At 37.7% G+C, this 16,581-nt stretch overlaps 1 protein-coding gene across 1 annotated transcript in view; it reads left to right on the top strand.

The window, feature by feature from the left end:
- Positions 1-16,581, top strand: part of PRDM5 (PR/SET domain 5) — an 88,323-nt gene that overhangs the window by 14,258 nt on the left and 57,484 nt on the right. The window contains exons 3-6 of the mRNA XM_049814956.1: positions 1,288-1,410; positions 14,170-14,356; positions 15,073-15,247; positions 16,466-16,558. Coding sequence (XP_049670913.1) covers positions 1,288-1,410; positions 14,170-14,356; positions 15,073-15,247; positions 16,466-16,558 — 578 coding nt within the window. The remainder of the gene's footprint in view (positions 1-1,287; positions 1,411-14,169; positions 14,357-15,072; positions 15,248-16,465; positions 16,559-16,581) is intronic.

Raw genomic sequence — 16,581 nt, 5'->3', positions numbered from 1 at the left:
AGAAGAGAAGTTATATTTGGTGATAAAGAAGGAAAAAGAGGATTTAGTGATGGAGTAGTGGGATGATAATGGAGACAGAACTGATAATTCAGGTTGGAAGTTGGCTGAGCAACTGGTGAGATTACAGAAGAGGAAAGTGGCAAAGATAGTGGAAAAATTGAATTCAGATATGGACATATTTTGTTTGTAATGGTTGCCGGTTAAGGTTGAGATGCTTCTAGAAATGTGAAAGGAGGCAGAAATAGATGGATTTAGGAACTGGCCATAGAGGGTGAATAGGATCTGCTAGAACATACTGAGCACAGGACAACAAGTGAGTCTAGAAGAGCATCAAGTATGAAAAAAAGAAAGTGAAGGGTGAAGAACTATGAAGGCAAAGATCACTGAATGGACATGGGTAACTGCAGGAACACAGAAGCTTATGAACAAGAGCCTGAACTCAGTGGTGTTGGAACCAAATTGTGATTGGAATAGCACAAGATTAGCAAATGTCATATCCCTTTGGTCTGGAAGAAAGTTAATGTTGGCCTTGTCTGTAGTGTCAGCAGAAAAGAAATGCTGCAAAATGAGTTGAGGAGTGAGTTAAAGGACATATATGAGTTGCAGAAGAAAATGGTCCACTCTTGGACCGTATGTTGGAGAAGGAATGTAGAACAATAATAATGACTTTTGAGGAAAGGAGAATGAACTGGAGACAGGAAAGCTTACAACCTGAATTTGGAGAAAGTGATGAGAGACAGACTGAATGACAAAAGACAGGAAGGCATAAGAAGAATTAGGTAGACCGTAGGGAGTTAAAATGCTGGCATCAGAACATGTGAAGGAGGAGAACTCAAGAAAGGCAAACTGGAAAAGGGATGATAGGGTTGGAATGGGAAAGGACCTCTCAGATCGTATCAGTTTCTGGCAAGATCATAAAAAAAAAAAAAAAAAAAAGAAGACTTGAAGGAACAAAGAGAGAGGCAAGAAAATGAGCACCAGTGACCATACTGTCAGATTAGGGAGACCCAGGAGTCAGTCATAATACTTGTTTACTAAAGGAAAGGCTAAGAAAAGAGGGGGGAGCTCAATAAAGGAAGCTGACATCATTTGTGGGATTTGAGTTGCCCCCCTATTCTGAGGTGAATAAATATGCTTATAGAAGAAGGTGAATGTGCACCACAGCTGTGAGTATCTGTTGAAGGCAAGATTCACTTGTTGAGCACAAGCATGCCTTAGTGTTTAACATGTTTGTGTGTGTTTGGTAAACAATTTTAATTTTGCCTTTTTTTTTTTTTAATGTTTCAGGTTCGTGGGAGTAAAGGTGAGGTCCTTTATATCCTGGATGCAAGCAATCCACGTCATTCTAATTGGCTGCGTTTTGTCCATGAGGCTCCATCACAGGAACAGAAGAACCTGGCAGCCATCCAGGTAGATTTGGTGGATTCCTACCATTTGCTTCCTGTTATTGATTTACTAATTTATCTCCTCTTTGGTCTTTATGTCTTGCAGTAAAATTGCAAGATCTGAGAAAAGTAGCAAACTGCTTTCCTTTTCCTACCTTTTTTTCTAGAAGTGAACTATTGTGTTTAAATATAATACCATAAATAAGATTGATAGGATGAAAGACCAAAGAGGTCCTTAGAATCTGATATTCTTTGAAAGGTTTATATTAATCACTGTGATGGAATTGTGCTGGATCACTTACATGAACTATTTCTCCTTGCTTAAAGGGAACAGTTTACATAAAAAAAAATAATAAATTTCCAGAGTAGTTAACTCACTATTGTGACAACAGTTTAATTTTCTCACTACAGCCTTACTCAGTCAAGTTAAGCTTTTGCCTGAATATAGTTGTTCTCTTGTCAATATGGAAATTAAAAAGATAACTAGGTAACTATGTACCTGGCTGAATCAGGACTAATGTTTTGGAGGCCCAGTTGTGTTTCATGCCAAACTTAGGTATGGGCTTAGGTGTGTGGAAAGCAGAATCATGCATTTGCTTTATAGTTTAAAATTTATTGTAAAAGTGTGACAGGTTTAAGAGCAAGCATGATGCTTAAAATATTCCAGTAGAAAAAAGAGAATTGAAGGATTTAATTATCTGATAGGATGATCAGGCAGTGCTTGAGGATAAGTTAATAAAAAATGATCATTTTCTTTTTCTAGTCTTGGCCGTGGATCTGAATTTATCCAGCTTATTTTTACATTTTTATATTTGTCATTTGCAGCATTCTGTGGTAATGAGTTCCACTGTTTTAATTACATGTTATGTTGAAACATGCTTTTGTTTTTCTTCTAGAAACTTCTAAATTTCACTTGATTCCCTAGTCCTTGTATAACAGTGAATAGTTACTTTATGTTCATTTTTCTGTGCCATCCTTGATTTTATAGAACCCTATTATCCTCTCCCTCTTAGTTGACAGCTCTTTTCTCAAGCTGAAGAGTCTTAGTCTGTTTAATCTCTCATTTTTGGAAGCATTTGGTGACTTTGCAGAATGCAACAAAGACAGCGATGTTTTTCTAGTTACAGCTATTTTCCTTTCGGAGACTATGAAAGAATTGAACTATGTGCTTATTTTTTTCAACAGCTCAGTTTTACAGTAAAATAATTTCCAATCCCACAGAAGTAAGAATTACATAGCTGTGTTAATTTTTTTGCTTAAAATGTATACTTTCCAAAACGTCGTTCCAGGCTAACTCAAGCTATTTGCTGATGTAATCAGAATTTGCAAAAAGTTAGGAAAAGGAGAATTATTAGCGTTTCTTAAGAAGATTATTATTCTGCTTTTTCATCATGAGATGACTTTTTTGCTAGCATTTGCCTATAGATCTCTGATGAAAGAATTTAATAACATAGTTTATTTTGAGACCAAATGAAAAAAAATTATTTTTCCTTACCAAGAAAATGAAGTTCATTTCTGATGAAATCAAATAGGAAAAAAAAAATTATTTTAAAACTACTAAGTAGAAAAAGAATACTAGTAAAGCCCTAGCATGTAGTTCTGTAAATGATGCATTACCGCTGTTCTCCCCCCTGCCCCTTCCCCTCTGTTCGAACTCAGTGGCACTCAACACTAGTAATTTCAATTTCTGTGTTGATGACCTGTCCAGCTCCTTAAATCTCCTACTCGCCAGTGGGACTATTAGCTTATTTGGATCTTAAGCAAGGACTGCATTGTGAGATTGCTGCAGCCAGTTCCCCAGCAGACCTGGTATCGGCCTCCCTCTTCCTGTCCCAGTTGTGAGCTTTTCTGTGATTTCCATTCCATTGCATCTCTTACCACGCCTCTTCTGCATGGCTTTTCTTCCACAATCACAGTAGTTAAATGCTACTATTAGCAGTGTATTGCGCTGGGAAACCTAACCGGTTATCTGCCAGCCTTCACTTGATGCGCGCCTCCTACTTTGCAAAGCTCTAGTTTTACTGAATGTCAGTCTGTGACATTGCATCGCATACTGCTGGCTGAACATGACTATGGTTTTGCTTCTGACACCGTTTCCTTGGACCTTGTTGCTGTTCCTGTTTTATGTCAGTGTGGACAACTTCATCATCTGCTTTTTCTCTGGGCCTGTGCTCTAGGTTGTCATCTTTGGTTCAGACCTCTTTAGGTCTTAACATCCAGGCTACAGTTGAATTTTGAGTAATGGATAAGAAAGAGCGTTCACAATTCATCCATTCAGCAAAAACTCTTGTCAGCACTGACTGAATGACTGCTTTGTTATGCTATTCCTGATGTCTATGACAAGTCAGTGGTTCATTTAGTATGACCACTGCCTATGCAATTATTTCTGTATGTTTTCCTTCTGTCTTTGTCTCTCAGTTATACCAAATCTATCAAAAGATTTCTTGTCCTGCTTATGGTACCAAATATGAAAGGTCCTCATCCATGAGGAGTCCTAGGCATTAGTCAGTGATTAGCATGTCATCAGTGCATAGGCAGTGTGGTAGCAAATGACAGTCAATGTTAGCAAATGCAAAGTAAGGTTCACAAGAGGGAGCAGTGTGAACAATTAATGTTCATTATTATAATTTAAATAAAACAGTAAAATGACCTGAACTTCTGAATAGAAGTTTTAATGGAATATCTAGTGCGTATCAGTGGGGGTTTTGATAATGAAAATAATTATTTAAATAAAGAAACGGAAAGAAACTGTTAGGCTGTATTGTATAATGTTATACCTTGCTTAGAGTGTGCTTAGAGCTTTTTGCATGCCTTTTTAAAGGATCATAGTGGAGTTAAAGGATTTTTTAAATGTTTAAAAAGAAAAAAAGAGTAGCCAGAATGTTAGTCCTATAAAAGGTTCCATAGAAAAACATTTGGAAAAATTACAGGGAAAAATAGAATAAACAATATCAGCATGTACAAAATTATGAAAAGTATAGGGAAGGCAAACTTATGAAAACAAACAAAAATTTACTAAATGATCTTATAGGTTTTTTGAGTACCATCAATAATCAGCTGCCAAAGTAACTTGTGTGTTCTATGTGAGTGACCTTGAAGCTGTGCAGGTATGTATATATGTAGAAGTATTTAATAGCATATAAAATGAGTAGGTACTACTTGTGTTGAAAAAAGCTGAATATGCACATATTTGCAGGGTTTGATCTCACTTTCGTAGGCGGACATACAAATCCCAAAGCTCCGCTATTCCTTTCAGAAAAAAAAACAACAACCAAAACCCAACTAACACAGCCCACAAGTCCTTCAGTATTTTAATTCCACAATCTTTGCCTTTAATGATAAGCAGATTTAAGGCCGCGTGGTGCAGTAGCACTTCATTTTATGGAGTCAGTGGGCAAAACTTTGGTGGAATGTTTCCACTAGTGTTTCCCCTTAATTTGAATTGAGAGTTGCTTGCTTCCCACCAAGATGATAAAATGATGTTTTACAAAGAGGAAGAAGTTATGAATTATATCAGTAAAGTTGTTCTAGCTTCATTATCATTACTCAAGTTAACGTGGCTGTGGGAAAAAAAACCCAGTTGCATTGCTGAACAAGTACTTAAAATAATTTTTTAAAAAAAGAAGAATTCACGATACAGATTATGATACTAAACAAAAAAAATTCCTAATCTTAAACCAACTGAATGATTACATATTATATAATAAAGTAGAATACGTCTGCATAGTTATAGAAAGGGCTGATTTGCTGAGAGGAGAAAATAGAATAGAGATGGTTAGAGACTTTGTGTTCTAACTAGCACATTATAATTACCCCTGTGAAATGTAAATTTTCTCCAGACATATGTATGTTATGAAGATTTTTGAGGGGTTGGCTGAATTTTTAAACAAGTATTTGATTTTTCTCTCTCAGTTCTACTGCTTACTCTTTAAAGTGAATGTTTCCAGTGAATCTCACAAGCTAAAATTGATTCAGAGAGAATATTTGACCAAGATAAATGATGCTAGCCTATAAAATGTGAAAATAAAGTAAAGCACAGTGCTAGAACACTTACTTGTCCTAAGTCTGTTATATGAATGCTTAAGAACACTGTTTGTGTGTTTCACAGCTGCCCGGCTGCAATTTTCTAGGCGACTTTGTATGAACTAACAAAAATGTGAATGGAAAATAATGATTTCCTTGTTTACACCCACTAATGCTAATTTCTACTAATTATCTTTGCCACTAGTTTTCTTTCCATCTCCAAATACTCCAACATGAACTTTTTGGTCTACTCTGAGAACATTTCCAATCCTGATGGCATCATTTTAGTAGCAATAAATGTTATAATCTTATATCTGAAATAGTGATTGATGATCAGTTTACTGTTTGCTACCTGGTGCTCAGTATTCAGTTTAAAAGAAGATGAAGTGAATACATATGTCCCTGTATATGAATAAAGTAAACCACATCCTGGGTCGACTGCAACATATGATTAGTTCATCATAGCTTAATTGTACCCGATGATCATGTTTAGACTGTGCAAAATGCTTCCTGTGGTGAAAAAGCAAGTTAGAGGGCATGGGATTTTTTTTTTTTTCAGTAAGATTAGTGGTGGTTTTTTTTGTTTGATTTTTTGGTGTTGGTGGGTTTTTTGGTTTTTTTTTTGGGGGGGGGGGGGGGTTGTTTTTTTTTTGGTGTGTGTTTTGTGTTTTTTTTTTTTTTTCTTCTTCTTCTCCCTGTAATGCTATGTATTTTGTAAAACCCTGGTTCTGCTGGGAGCTCTTGGTGGTGTTGTGGGGAGTGTTCTGGGTACCAAGTTCTGCCTCTGCTCCCCAGGGGAGCTGTGTTGTTTGGTCCATCTTTGACTGGGAAGGCACAGAAAGTATGTTTAACAGCTGTGTGATAATACCACTGAGTGGCTGCTAGAGAAGAATGGAAAGGTTGGAGGGTACCTGTGTATGTACCAATTGCTTTTCTGAGTGTTTTGCACAGCTGAATTGCTGGAGGCTTCTCCAACCTATTTCAAATAGTAATGAAATGACTTAATCCTCTACTATATTTAAAGTAGCTTTAGAATTACAACTTTTGCATTAACAGAAGCTGTATGAATTGTAATCTCTCTTGCCCTGGGCCATTCCTAGCTATTTAGTTATAAATATGAGTTCTGATATGTAGCAAAAATGCATTGTAATTATCACAATCAAAAGGAAATGGCCCCTATCAAAAATACCAGTTTGTGGTTTTTTTCAGCTTTTAGACTGGTAGAGTATTACATTTTCAATATTCCTTCATCCAGAATGGAGAAGTTCATCTGTTTGTCAGCTGTAATTTTATTAAACACTCTCTGCTGGCGATTACTATGCAAAAGAGATCATGTTGTTAACATCGGAACTGTTTTATAAACAGAACTGCAGCCAGCTAGAGCTTTAAATTCAAGTGTTTTTTCATTAGCAAGCAGACGCTGAGACGGTCTGCAGTAGCTTAGAAAACAGTGAGTTAGAATAATGCATAGCAAAAACTAATGTGAAGGAGGATATTTACTGTGAGGTGGTAGAGTGGTTTAAAGTCATATTTCACAAATGTGTGTTTGTTAGCGTGGCATAATTCAGTGATGTCCTGGTTAATCTTGAGGTAAAAAAACCCTGTGTAGCAACAGTAAATGTCTTCAGAGGAAGACATGTGAGAGAGAGCTCTATAAGAAGTGTAGTAAAACTGGACTATCTACAAAGCACAAGTGAGAGGAGAAGACACAAGGGAAGCAAGCACAAACTGTGTTAGGCTGCCTAATAAATTTACATATTTACAGAACAGTTTTCAGGACTGCCTGAAACTTACTGGTGGCTTGAGTGCTACAAAGGAAAGATTGATTTGTTATGCAATTGTAAGAAGGAACATGAACATAGTTGTTGGCTTCCTGCATGCTCAGAGGGGAGAACTAGAAATCAGCTCACTTCTTGCATTTTTTTGTAGGAAAAAGGAGAATTTTTTTAATTCCAGGGTCATATGCATTTAGCTGTTGTTGAATACATACTACTGCTGTTCAGGTATTCTGTTATTGAAGAATTCAAAATGAGCAGTTTCTGAAGAGTGAAATAAGTGATTTTTTTCATGATATGCCTTAAACTAAACCTGTTATGGTTTTGATTTTTGCAATAGGAACCTCAGTAATACCGAGCAACTATGAGTACGAAAATCATTTAGACCCTTTTCAGCAATGAGGTTACAAAATCTTTTTTTTTTTTTTTTTTTTAATTTAAATGTAACTCATTTCTGATTTTAGGCTCTCTTAATACTAAGTTGGTGCATAGAGTGGTGATATTAAGGTTCAAAAAGATCTACCATTTTTATTTCTCCATGGATTTCTAAGGGTCTCTCTTCCCAAATTTTGCTATCACTAAGTGCTTTTTCTTGCTGAGATACTGTGTTATGAGGTAAAAATTTGGAATATGACATCTGTTATTAGCACTACAATTTTTTCTTAAATGTCTGGGAAGGAAAAAATAAGTGTTTTAACATTATACGATAAATAATGACTTTTAAAGTAATTGTTGTTGTCATCTCATTGTATTATTTTTAGATGGGGAGAAGGGTGGGAGAGAAGCACGTAAAGGGAGGAAGGAAATCCCTACAGGAATCAAATTCTTGTTACTTCAGAGCATTGAACTTCAGGTATATCTGGGAATGTAGGCAATTGTAAGAAAGACAGCAGTAAGAAAGATGAACATGCTTGAGTATGTGCAGGAAGATGTGTGTGCTCATGTCATCTGCCAAGTCAAAAGGGTCTTTACTTTTTTTCCAAAGAAGCCAGGGCCTTTAAGAGGCTGAGTTATTGGTCATTGAAAGCTTCCTGGTGATTAGATCCTCCTCATGCTTGCTAATTACTCTAGCCCTGCTATTTCCCTTTGTAGCTTCAAATATTCCTGTTCATTGTGGGGGGTCATCTTATTACATTTGATATCAATGGAAGTCTTTTCATTGCATTTAGAAGGGTTTAAATCTAAGTTGCTCAGTCAAAAACATGCTAAAGAGCTCCTGGAGGTGTTGAGCAGCATCACGTGTGTGGACTTTGCAAGTTAACAGGGAGTGCTTGGCATCACTTACAGTGTATAGTGCCACACAGAATGGTTCATTGCTGTTGAAAGCTTGTTCAGTTGCTGAGTTCAGTGGTTACTTGTGGCATTGGAAGTCACGTATATGAAGTTCTGTATGTTTTACATGGTTTTAAGTTTTACTAAGCCAACATTTCATAAAACACTGAAATGCCACTTTAGTTAGATTCGGAGTGGAACACTAATCTGAACATCTGTAAACTTTGGGGAAAATTGGGATTTAGATACAAAGTGGAAGCTAATGCCTATGGCTTTGGCTTCCTCCTCTTTTTGAGTTGAAAAAGGGAAAGAAATTAAAAATTTAACTTTCTCAAAAAGTGTAAAAAAATCAGGGTCACTCCTGTGATGCTTTGGAAATAAACAATGGAATGAGAATTGGTATTACTGCTAGAGTAGTTAACATCTTTTGCAACAAATTCATACTGAAAGGAGTATTCTTTAACTAGATTTATACAAGCATGTCATGGAATAGTTGAAGAGAGCATATATCAAAAGAGAAATGTTCTGGATGATGGGTCAGGGTGTATCCTCAGCAAGTCTGCTGATAACACAAAGCTGGGAGGAGTGGCTGATAAGTCTGGCTGGCTGTGCTTCCATCCAGAGGGACCTCAACAAGAAATGGGGACAAATGGTCTGACAGGAACCTCATGCAGCTCATCAAAGGGAAGTGCAAAGTCCTGCACCTGGGGAGGAGTAACCCCATGCACCCTTACATGCTATGGCCCATGCAGCTGGAAGGCAGCTTTACAGAAAGGGATCTGGAGTTTTTCGTGTCCAGTGCCAGTACAAGAGGCAATGGACACAAACTGAAACTCAGGAGTTTCCCTCTGAACAGCAAGAAATACTGTGGTTTTTTTTTTTACTGTGAGGGTGACTGAGAATAGGCTCACATTCCTCATTGAGGCTGTGGAGTCTCCCTCCGTAGAAATATTAAAAAACCATTTGGACATGGTCTTGGGCAGTCTGCTCTAGGTGACCCTGCTTGAGCAGGGGGCTTGGATGAGACAACTTCCAGAGGTGCCTTCATTCTGTGATTCTGAGAGAAGGTATAACTAAAGTTGGGAAACCTGTAGATTTCCTCTGTAAAAAGAAGGATGTAAACACATTGCTCAAATCTAAGCAAGAGTTATTTTTTTTTGTAATTAATGGTTTGTATTTTCCACAGACCCTCTGAAGGAGACTTCCAAGAGTAAGATGCAGTGTCTCAGTTCAGGATCCTATAGGTTCATTAATATCTGCCAGTATTGGAAGGGGTGCCATACTGGGCATGTACAGAGCACATGCCATTAAAATGCTGCTGACATCAACCTTCCTGGGGCAGAGGAAGAACACCAAAGTGTTATACTTTTCACAACAAAAGCTTTCCATGAAGAGAATAATCAAAAGTTTCAGTGGTTCTCTATAGAGCCACCAAAATTGTGGTGTTGCTGGAATTAGTTTTTTGAACTCCTACTTTAGTTTTTTCTTGACCCCACAGAGAAACAAGAATATTTTATTTTTAAGCTGGAGGATTGGAACGTGTGTACTGAATTGAAATGTACAGTGAAGGGTGGGAGGAGTACCTTTGGGCAGGGGAAAAAAAAAATTCTTCCAGCTCTTATTTGTATTGATATTGTACACATCATTCAAATTCCTGAGGAGTTTAACTGCAAGATTTGGGGGTGTAGTATCATTACTGCAGTAAACCACATTCTTTTGCAGATGGGAAGCTAAAAGCAATGGCTTTTAATTTAGTGCAAGATAATAACTGCAACCAAAGAATAAAGAAGAAAAAAAGTCTGTCATAATACAGAATATTCAGCTGGAAAAATATTTAAACCTTCACCAGGAGCTATCAATAAAAACTGCAGTATGGCGTAAGAATGCAAGAGAAGTGTAGGAATTGCTGTACTAGTTTAACCTCATGCTCTGTTTAATCTCACGTTCACATCTCAAAGGCTGTCCTACCATAACACAAAGGTTGTCTACTTTACCATGCAATGCAGCACAATAGGAATAGATCAACAGATAGAGTCAAGGCTTCTGTATCTCCTTTGCGTGTGGTTCAGGTGCTGTACTTCAGATTAGATACAGTCTGAGTTCCTGGGCAGAACATCTCCATTACACATGTGTGTTAAAGATGTTTTGTTTTGGTTTTTTTTGAGGAGAGGTCTCTCTGGGATCCATCTGCTTCCTGGCAGATGAGAGCCACAAACATGCTTCATGCCCAGGAGCAGACTGAGTGGGACAGAGATACGTGCCTTAAATAGTCAAGCATTTTCCTATTTATGAACTAGTGTGAAAACAAGAAAAGCTTCCCTCAGTCTCTTTGTGCCACCCATTTCCCCATCCTTACTTGAGAGGGGCAAGGGTCTCTTGGTCCCCAGCAGCACCTCTGGAAGGCTGTCTTGCTTCGCCCACTCTCCCCTAGGGGCACCTGATCTGCTCTCCTTCTTGGGAAGGCATCGTTATTCTGATCATGTCTTTCCTGGCACTGCGTGCCATTTTTGACCTTTCCTGTGCCTGAGCTTGTGGCTTTGTCTTCTCCTGCCACAGCCCCCAAGAAATCGCCTCCACGTGTTTCCTGGATTAGGGTTTCTGCCCTCACAGACATTGCCAAGATTGGTTTTACTCTGGCAAACATGACACCCTGGAGCTGCAGGCAAAGATAGGAAAGGGAATGTGCTTCTTTGGAGGGGCAGTAAAAGAGAACTGGCAGAACAGGTAGGCTGAAGAGCTGGCTTGCTGTCAGGAAATTGGGTGTAGAGGGAGGCCAAGAGCACTTTTAAGAGGAATGTTGTGGGCACAGGGAGAAACTTGGTAAGGATTAGGAAGGCTGGGTTGGAGCCAGCTGATCAAGCTGTGGAAGATGGAGAATCCCTACTTTCCCTTAGGTAACACAAGACTATCTGCTTTCTGCTCCTCCTGTATTTTCAGCTTTCAGGATTGATGACATACCTATCTTACACTTTTGGATGAAAGCGAGATGGGCTGTCAATGCTTCTTGGCCCACATTCCCTCTCAGCCTCCCCTCTTACAAAGTGTACGTGAAGGTGTGTAACTGTATGGAAAAGCCAAGAATCTGAATGGGAGAGGTGCCTGTAGTGGGGCAAAAATGGGATAGCAAGAACTGTTGGAACAAGAAGACTGTATTTGCTGGGCAGGTCAGTGTGGCGCTTAGCTTAAAAGATGACAGTCAAGGCAGGGGGATAAGAGAAGCAAAGTGGAATAATAAACCACTAATAGTGTGAAAGGAGATTGTGATGCCACCATGACCAGCACTTGGAGTTTTCTCTCAAGGACCATTGTGGCCCATTGCAAATGAATGTTTTTAGCAAAACAAGAAGCATGGCCTAAGCAGATGGCAGGTGGTACAACTGCAGGTGTGTTCTTAGTAAGAAATCTTTCAAATCATTTTAATAATCCTCCCATTTCTATGTTCACTGTGTCTGTGTCTGCGTGCATGTAGATAAATGTGCTTCATGCAGGCACTGCTGCTGGAGGGAGAGATTTAAATTCCTTTGTGGTTTCTGGAGAACTTCTACTGGTTTCACTGAAAATGCTGCCTTGAGGAGCTACTACGGTGTGGGTATATCTGGATTAATTACTGCTCCGAATACCTGAATATTAGCATGTTTGGCTGGAAAAGCCAAACAAATTAGCCTTGGAGGAGAAATGAATTTGAGCTGTGTTTTAGTTTGGGCTGGCACCAAAGCTGATTTCTTTTCAATGCAAATGCAACCAAGGGCACTCAAGCATTGAGAGTCCTTAGTACTTCTTCCATTAATCTTTTTACTAACCAAAAGTATGCAAATGGGAAAGAACCAGGATGTTTTTAGACACAGAGCTATAAAATAAGCCCCAGATACGCATAAGGGAAGTGCAGAGATGGTGAGGATGTAACAGTATTTGTAAGAGCTTGGTTGTTGGGATTCATGCACTTGGTCTAGGTTAACCTGAATAATTAGTTCTGGTTGCTGTTCTTCCAGATTTACTGTGTAGTGTAAGATGTGTCATCTATGATCTAATTGAAAGGTGTGCTATTTGGTTCTTTAATGAGTAAGTTTAGGACTTGATTTTTGCCTGGGATACATGGCTCATTCCTTTTTTTTTTTTTTTTTTTAATTTAAATTTTTTTTTTTTTTTTGGAAAGTCAGTAGTAGGTAAGTGCTTCCATTTATAAGCTTGTCTTGCTTTTAGAATAAGGTTGTCCAAAACAGTGATGTAGTAGAGGTTTACCCCAGTGGTTTTATCCTGTTAAGTAGAGACTGAGTATAGAAAGACCTTTTACTTTTCCTCATGTCAGGAGTTTCAGTACATGATTTGAGTTTAGACTGTAAATTAAAGGTCTCTGCAACTTGACAGAAGCATATGAAAAACAGCAACTTCCAGATGTATGCAAAAGTTAGGGTGGCTTGCTGACAGATATCTGGACTGCAGAATATATCTTGAAAAAAATGCATAATTTGTTTTGTTTTCAACTGCTGCTGTTGAGATAAGGACAGAAAAGTGGTGTGTCCTTGAAAGCAGCAGCTGTATCAAGTCTATTGAGTTAAATAGGTTTCACTCTTGTGTGCCAATATCTTGTGTAATATATAACAGACCTTCTAAAACTTGAGGAATACTACATCTCTGTTGATAGTTTAAATTAATCTTAGTATATTACAAAAATTAAAAATCATTATCTTGTCCTTGTGCTAGGAAGCTTGTTACAAAATACATGGCTAGATGTAAAGAAGCTTCAGTTAACTTTTCTGGATATTAATCAGATAAGCTTTAAGATTTAGGATAGCACTTGGAAGTCTTCATTGCATAAAACTGAGTCTCCTTGTCCGATTTGGGTAGTATGTAAAGCAGTTGGTTCACATATGGCAAAAAAAAAAAAAAGTGGCTCTGTATATCAGTTTAGGAGACAGGTGGTTTTGCTATAAATCCCCTCCTTACCCTGCCCGCTCCCCTTGCCCCAGTGCCAACCTTGGTAACTTTAATTAAATATTGTCAAAGACCAAAGTTGTTAGCTTATGTATCTATTCAGAAGCTTGTTCATTCATTGTGGAGAAGGTTTTGGAGCTTATTGTTACGTAGTTTGTCCTCTCATGCAGAATCTGGGCTGGATCTTTGGCCTTCTGTGGATCTGTGTATCTACACTGATTTAAACCAGCAGAAGGTTTTGATCTAGTGGTTTAAGGTACCTTTTACAGATGTGCCTGCTAACTTGATAGTGAAGGTAATTGGCCAGGGTTGAAAGCCTCTTCATGAAGAAGGCTGGGAATCTTGAGAGAGAGAAAATAACATTATGTAAACATGCTACTGAAAGCTGGGTTATAATTCATGCAGTAAACAGGGGACAGAGCTAAAGCCGTATTGGTTATTTACATTTTGTTATTTTTCTAATACTCAAATGTTTCATTTTCAAAATCTGAAGTTCTTGTCAGGTAGAGTGGGGCAGGAGAGGAGGACTTCAACACCACCTTCACCTTGGTCTAGGCTACAGTGTATATTGGAAAAAGCCTCACAGGTGAGGCAGGGGAATATTTCCGGAATGCAAGGGCACTTTATCCATGCAGCCACACTATTCTAGCATTGTGCTCCCTGAGGAATGGAGCCAACCCTTCCATAATTGAGAGCCAATATTAGTTCAGGGTCCCATACTTGTGTCTAGATTTTACTTTTTCTGACAATTATTCATTGCTTCTGCTTACTGTTTGCAACAGGAAGGGGAAAATATTTTCTATCTGGCTGTAGAAGATATTGAAACAGACACAGAACTTCTGATTGGGTACTTGGACAGTGACATGGAAGAGGAGGACGAGGAGGAGGAGGAAGAAGTAGCTGTTATCCAAGAAGATGAAGACAGCGGCAACAATAAAGAAGTGCAACCAGCTGGTGAAAAAATTGCAGGTGAGCAATATGTAAAAAAAATAGGATAACTTGAGGGCTTAAAAGTAGTAACAAAGAAGAAAGAGAACACTAACTGGATAGGATTAGGGAACTGGAAGACTCCCCAGGTTTAGTCTGAGCTCCTGTATGAGTTTTATCTCTTTATTTTGGTTTGAGTTGATGTTCTTTTCTTTGCCTAATAAGAAGCAGTCAGTCCTGTCAATTAGTGAGTGAATGAGTGAGCCTAGATTTCATGATAAGTTACCATTAATTTTTGAACTAAAAATGGAGTTCATTTCACCTGGCATATAGTCTTATGAAAGCTAAGTTTTTGCTCTAAGAGGGGTAGTTCCCCTCTTACTTAGATGGGAGAGAAATAAGCCTTTTCATAGAACTGTTCACCTGATCCCAAGGTAAGATGTCTAAGAAAAGGTAGGTGGCCTGAGCTGCCTGGTGAATTCTCGGCATCTTTATCAGAGTAGAGACAACCTGGATGACTAATTTAGGCTAACAGCCTAAGTCATACCCAACTTAATACTTTGCATCCATTTTCAATAGTGCTGATGGTAACCCACTCAAGATAGGCTGTCTATATAATCCATTCAGAGACAATGTCTTTTGTGAATTTTGTGATGCCACGTTGCATAATCTGTTTCTGGCAGAGGGTGTCTCTTAACAAGTAACTAAAATATTCCCTGAAAACTATTCCTTTACTGGTTTTGCCTCCAATCATGCAGATCCCCTCACCTGTAAAGAGGACCATGCATGCCCAAACTGTGAATCCAGTTTTGCCAGCCAGGAGATTCTAGCTGAACATCTTCAGACTTTGCATCAAAAACCCAGTGAGGAAAAGGAATTTAAGTGCCGAAACTGTGGAAAGAAATTCCCTGTTAAACAAGCTCTACAAAGACAGTGAGTAGAAACAAGAGTGTTTTTTCAGAGATCATTTAAATAATTTTCATTCTCTCTTGGCTTAATCACAATTTAAGGTTTAATTTTTATGCTTATGTATTTGTACCCTTACCCTTTACGTTAGTCTTTTAATACTTTAATTTCTTGTATTTGTGGGAGACTTCAATTTGAATTGCAAAAATATTGCTAATTTTTTATGTTTTAGTCATACACTGTAGACCAGATCAGAGCTGCTGTTTGGTGCAAAAATGTTGGTCTCCATCAGTGGACTATTTAGTAGTTTAGGAGATGTAGTTTTTAAGCTGTAGATGTCATTACAGAACAAAAGTAAGATTTAGAAGAAAGTAAATGATGATCTAGAAGAACAAAAAAAAAAAAAAGGAAAAATGATGCTTTACATTTGATTAAATAAATATTTGGATGATGGAAAAAAACCCAGGTAGAAACATGAAAGATGTGAGATTTAAGAGCACATCTTTACTGCCCTTGATAGTGTAAATATGCAGTTTTGTCACTAAAGTTGTATACCTTGCAATTATACTTTTGTAAAAAAACATAACTGTTTTTGTCTTTTGTCGTTTATATATTTTTTGCTTGCAGTTAAACAGTTATATTAATTTTTATTATACATTTAATTACAGATAGTACATTAGATGCTTAAGTGATTATAGATAGTACATTTAATCTAACTGTCTTGTATTGGAAAGAAACAGGCTTATGTTGCGTAAGGCATTTAAGGCTAATCTTGTAATAAATTGATCTTTCTTACATCTGAATGTGAACATTCCTAGAACTGGCAGCTCTGTATGGGCTCTGTGTTCTTGCATGGAAATAAATAAAATTACATAGCAGAGGAGTATTTGGTAGAGGCGATTAAATACCTTCTCTTGAACTTAGACTTGTTCCTTCTAGTCTATAGTGGAAGTTGGATTTGTGCTGTATAGCTAGTTAAGTAAATTTTTACATCATGCAAAGTAAAATTAATCTGTGTGAGGATACAGCAGTATGATCCTGACTCTTGCTATTTATATATTTGATTTAATCCCACTAAATTCCAGGACACTTCACATATCAAATAGATTACTTGCCTAATTAAATATTTGTAGAGCTGTGTATATGCTTTTAACTACTGCAAGCCTGTGTAAGATGTAGAATGTTCCCCTTATTTTGTTTTTTTTTTTTTTTTTTTTTTTTTTTTATTATTTTATTTTTCTTTAGTGTACTTCAGTGCACAGAGAATATCAGCCCAGGAGACTCTTCAAGAAGTTTTCAGTGCTCTGTTTGCAATACTTCCTTCAGCTCAGAATCGAGGTTTTGTGTCTGAGTTACTGGAC

This window comes from Accipiter gentilis, chromosome 12, assembly GCF_929443795.1.
Source record: "Accipiter gentilis chromosome 12, bAccGen1.1, whole genome shotgun sequence".
NCBI classification, from domain to species: Eukaryota; Metazoa; Chordata; class Aves; order Accipitriformes; family Accipitridae; genus Astur; species Astur gentilis.
Note: the sequence above shows the minus strand (reverse complement) of the source record. Positions and strands in the feature narration are given on the sequence as shown.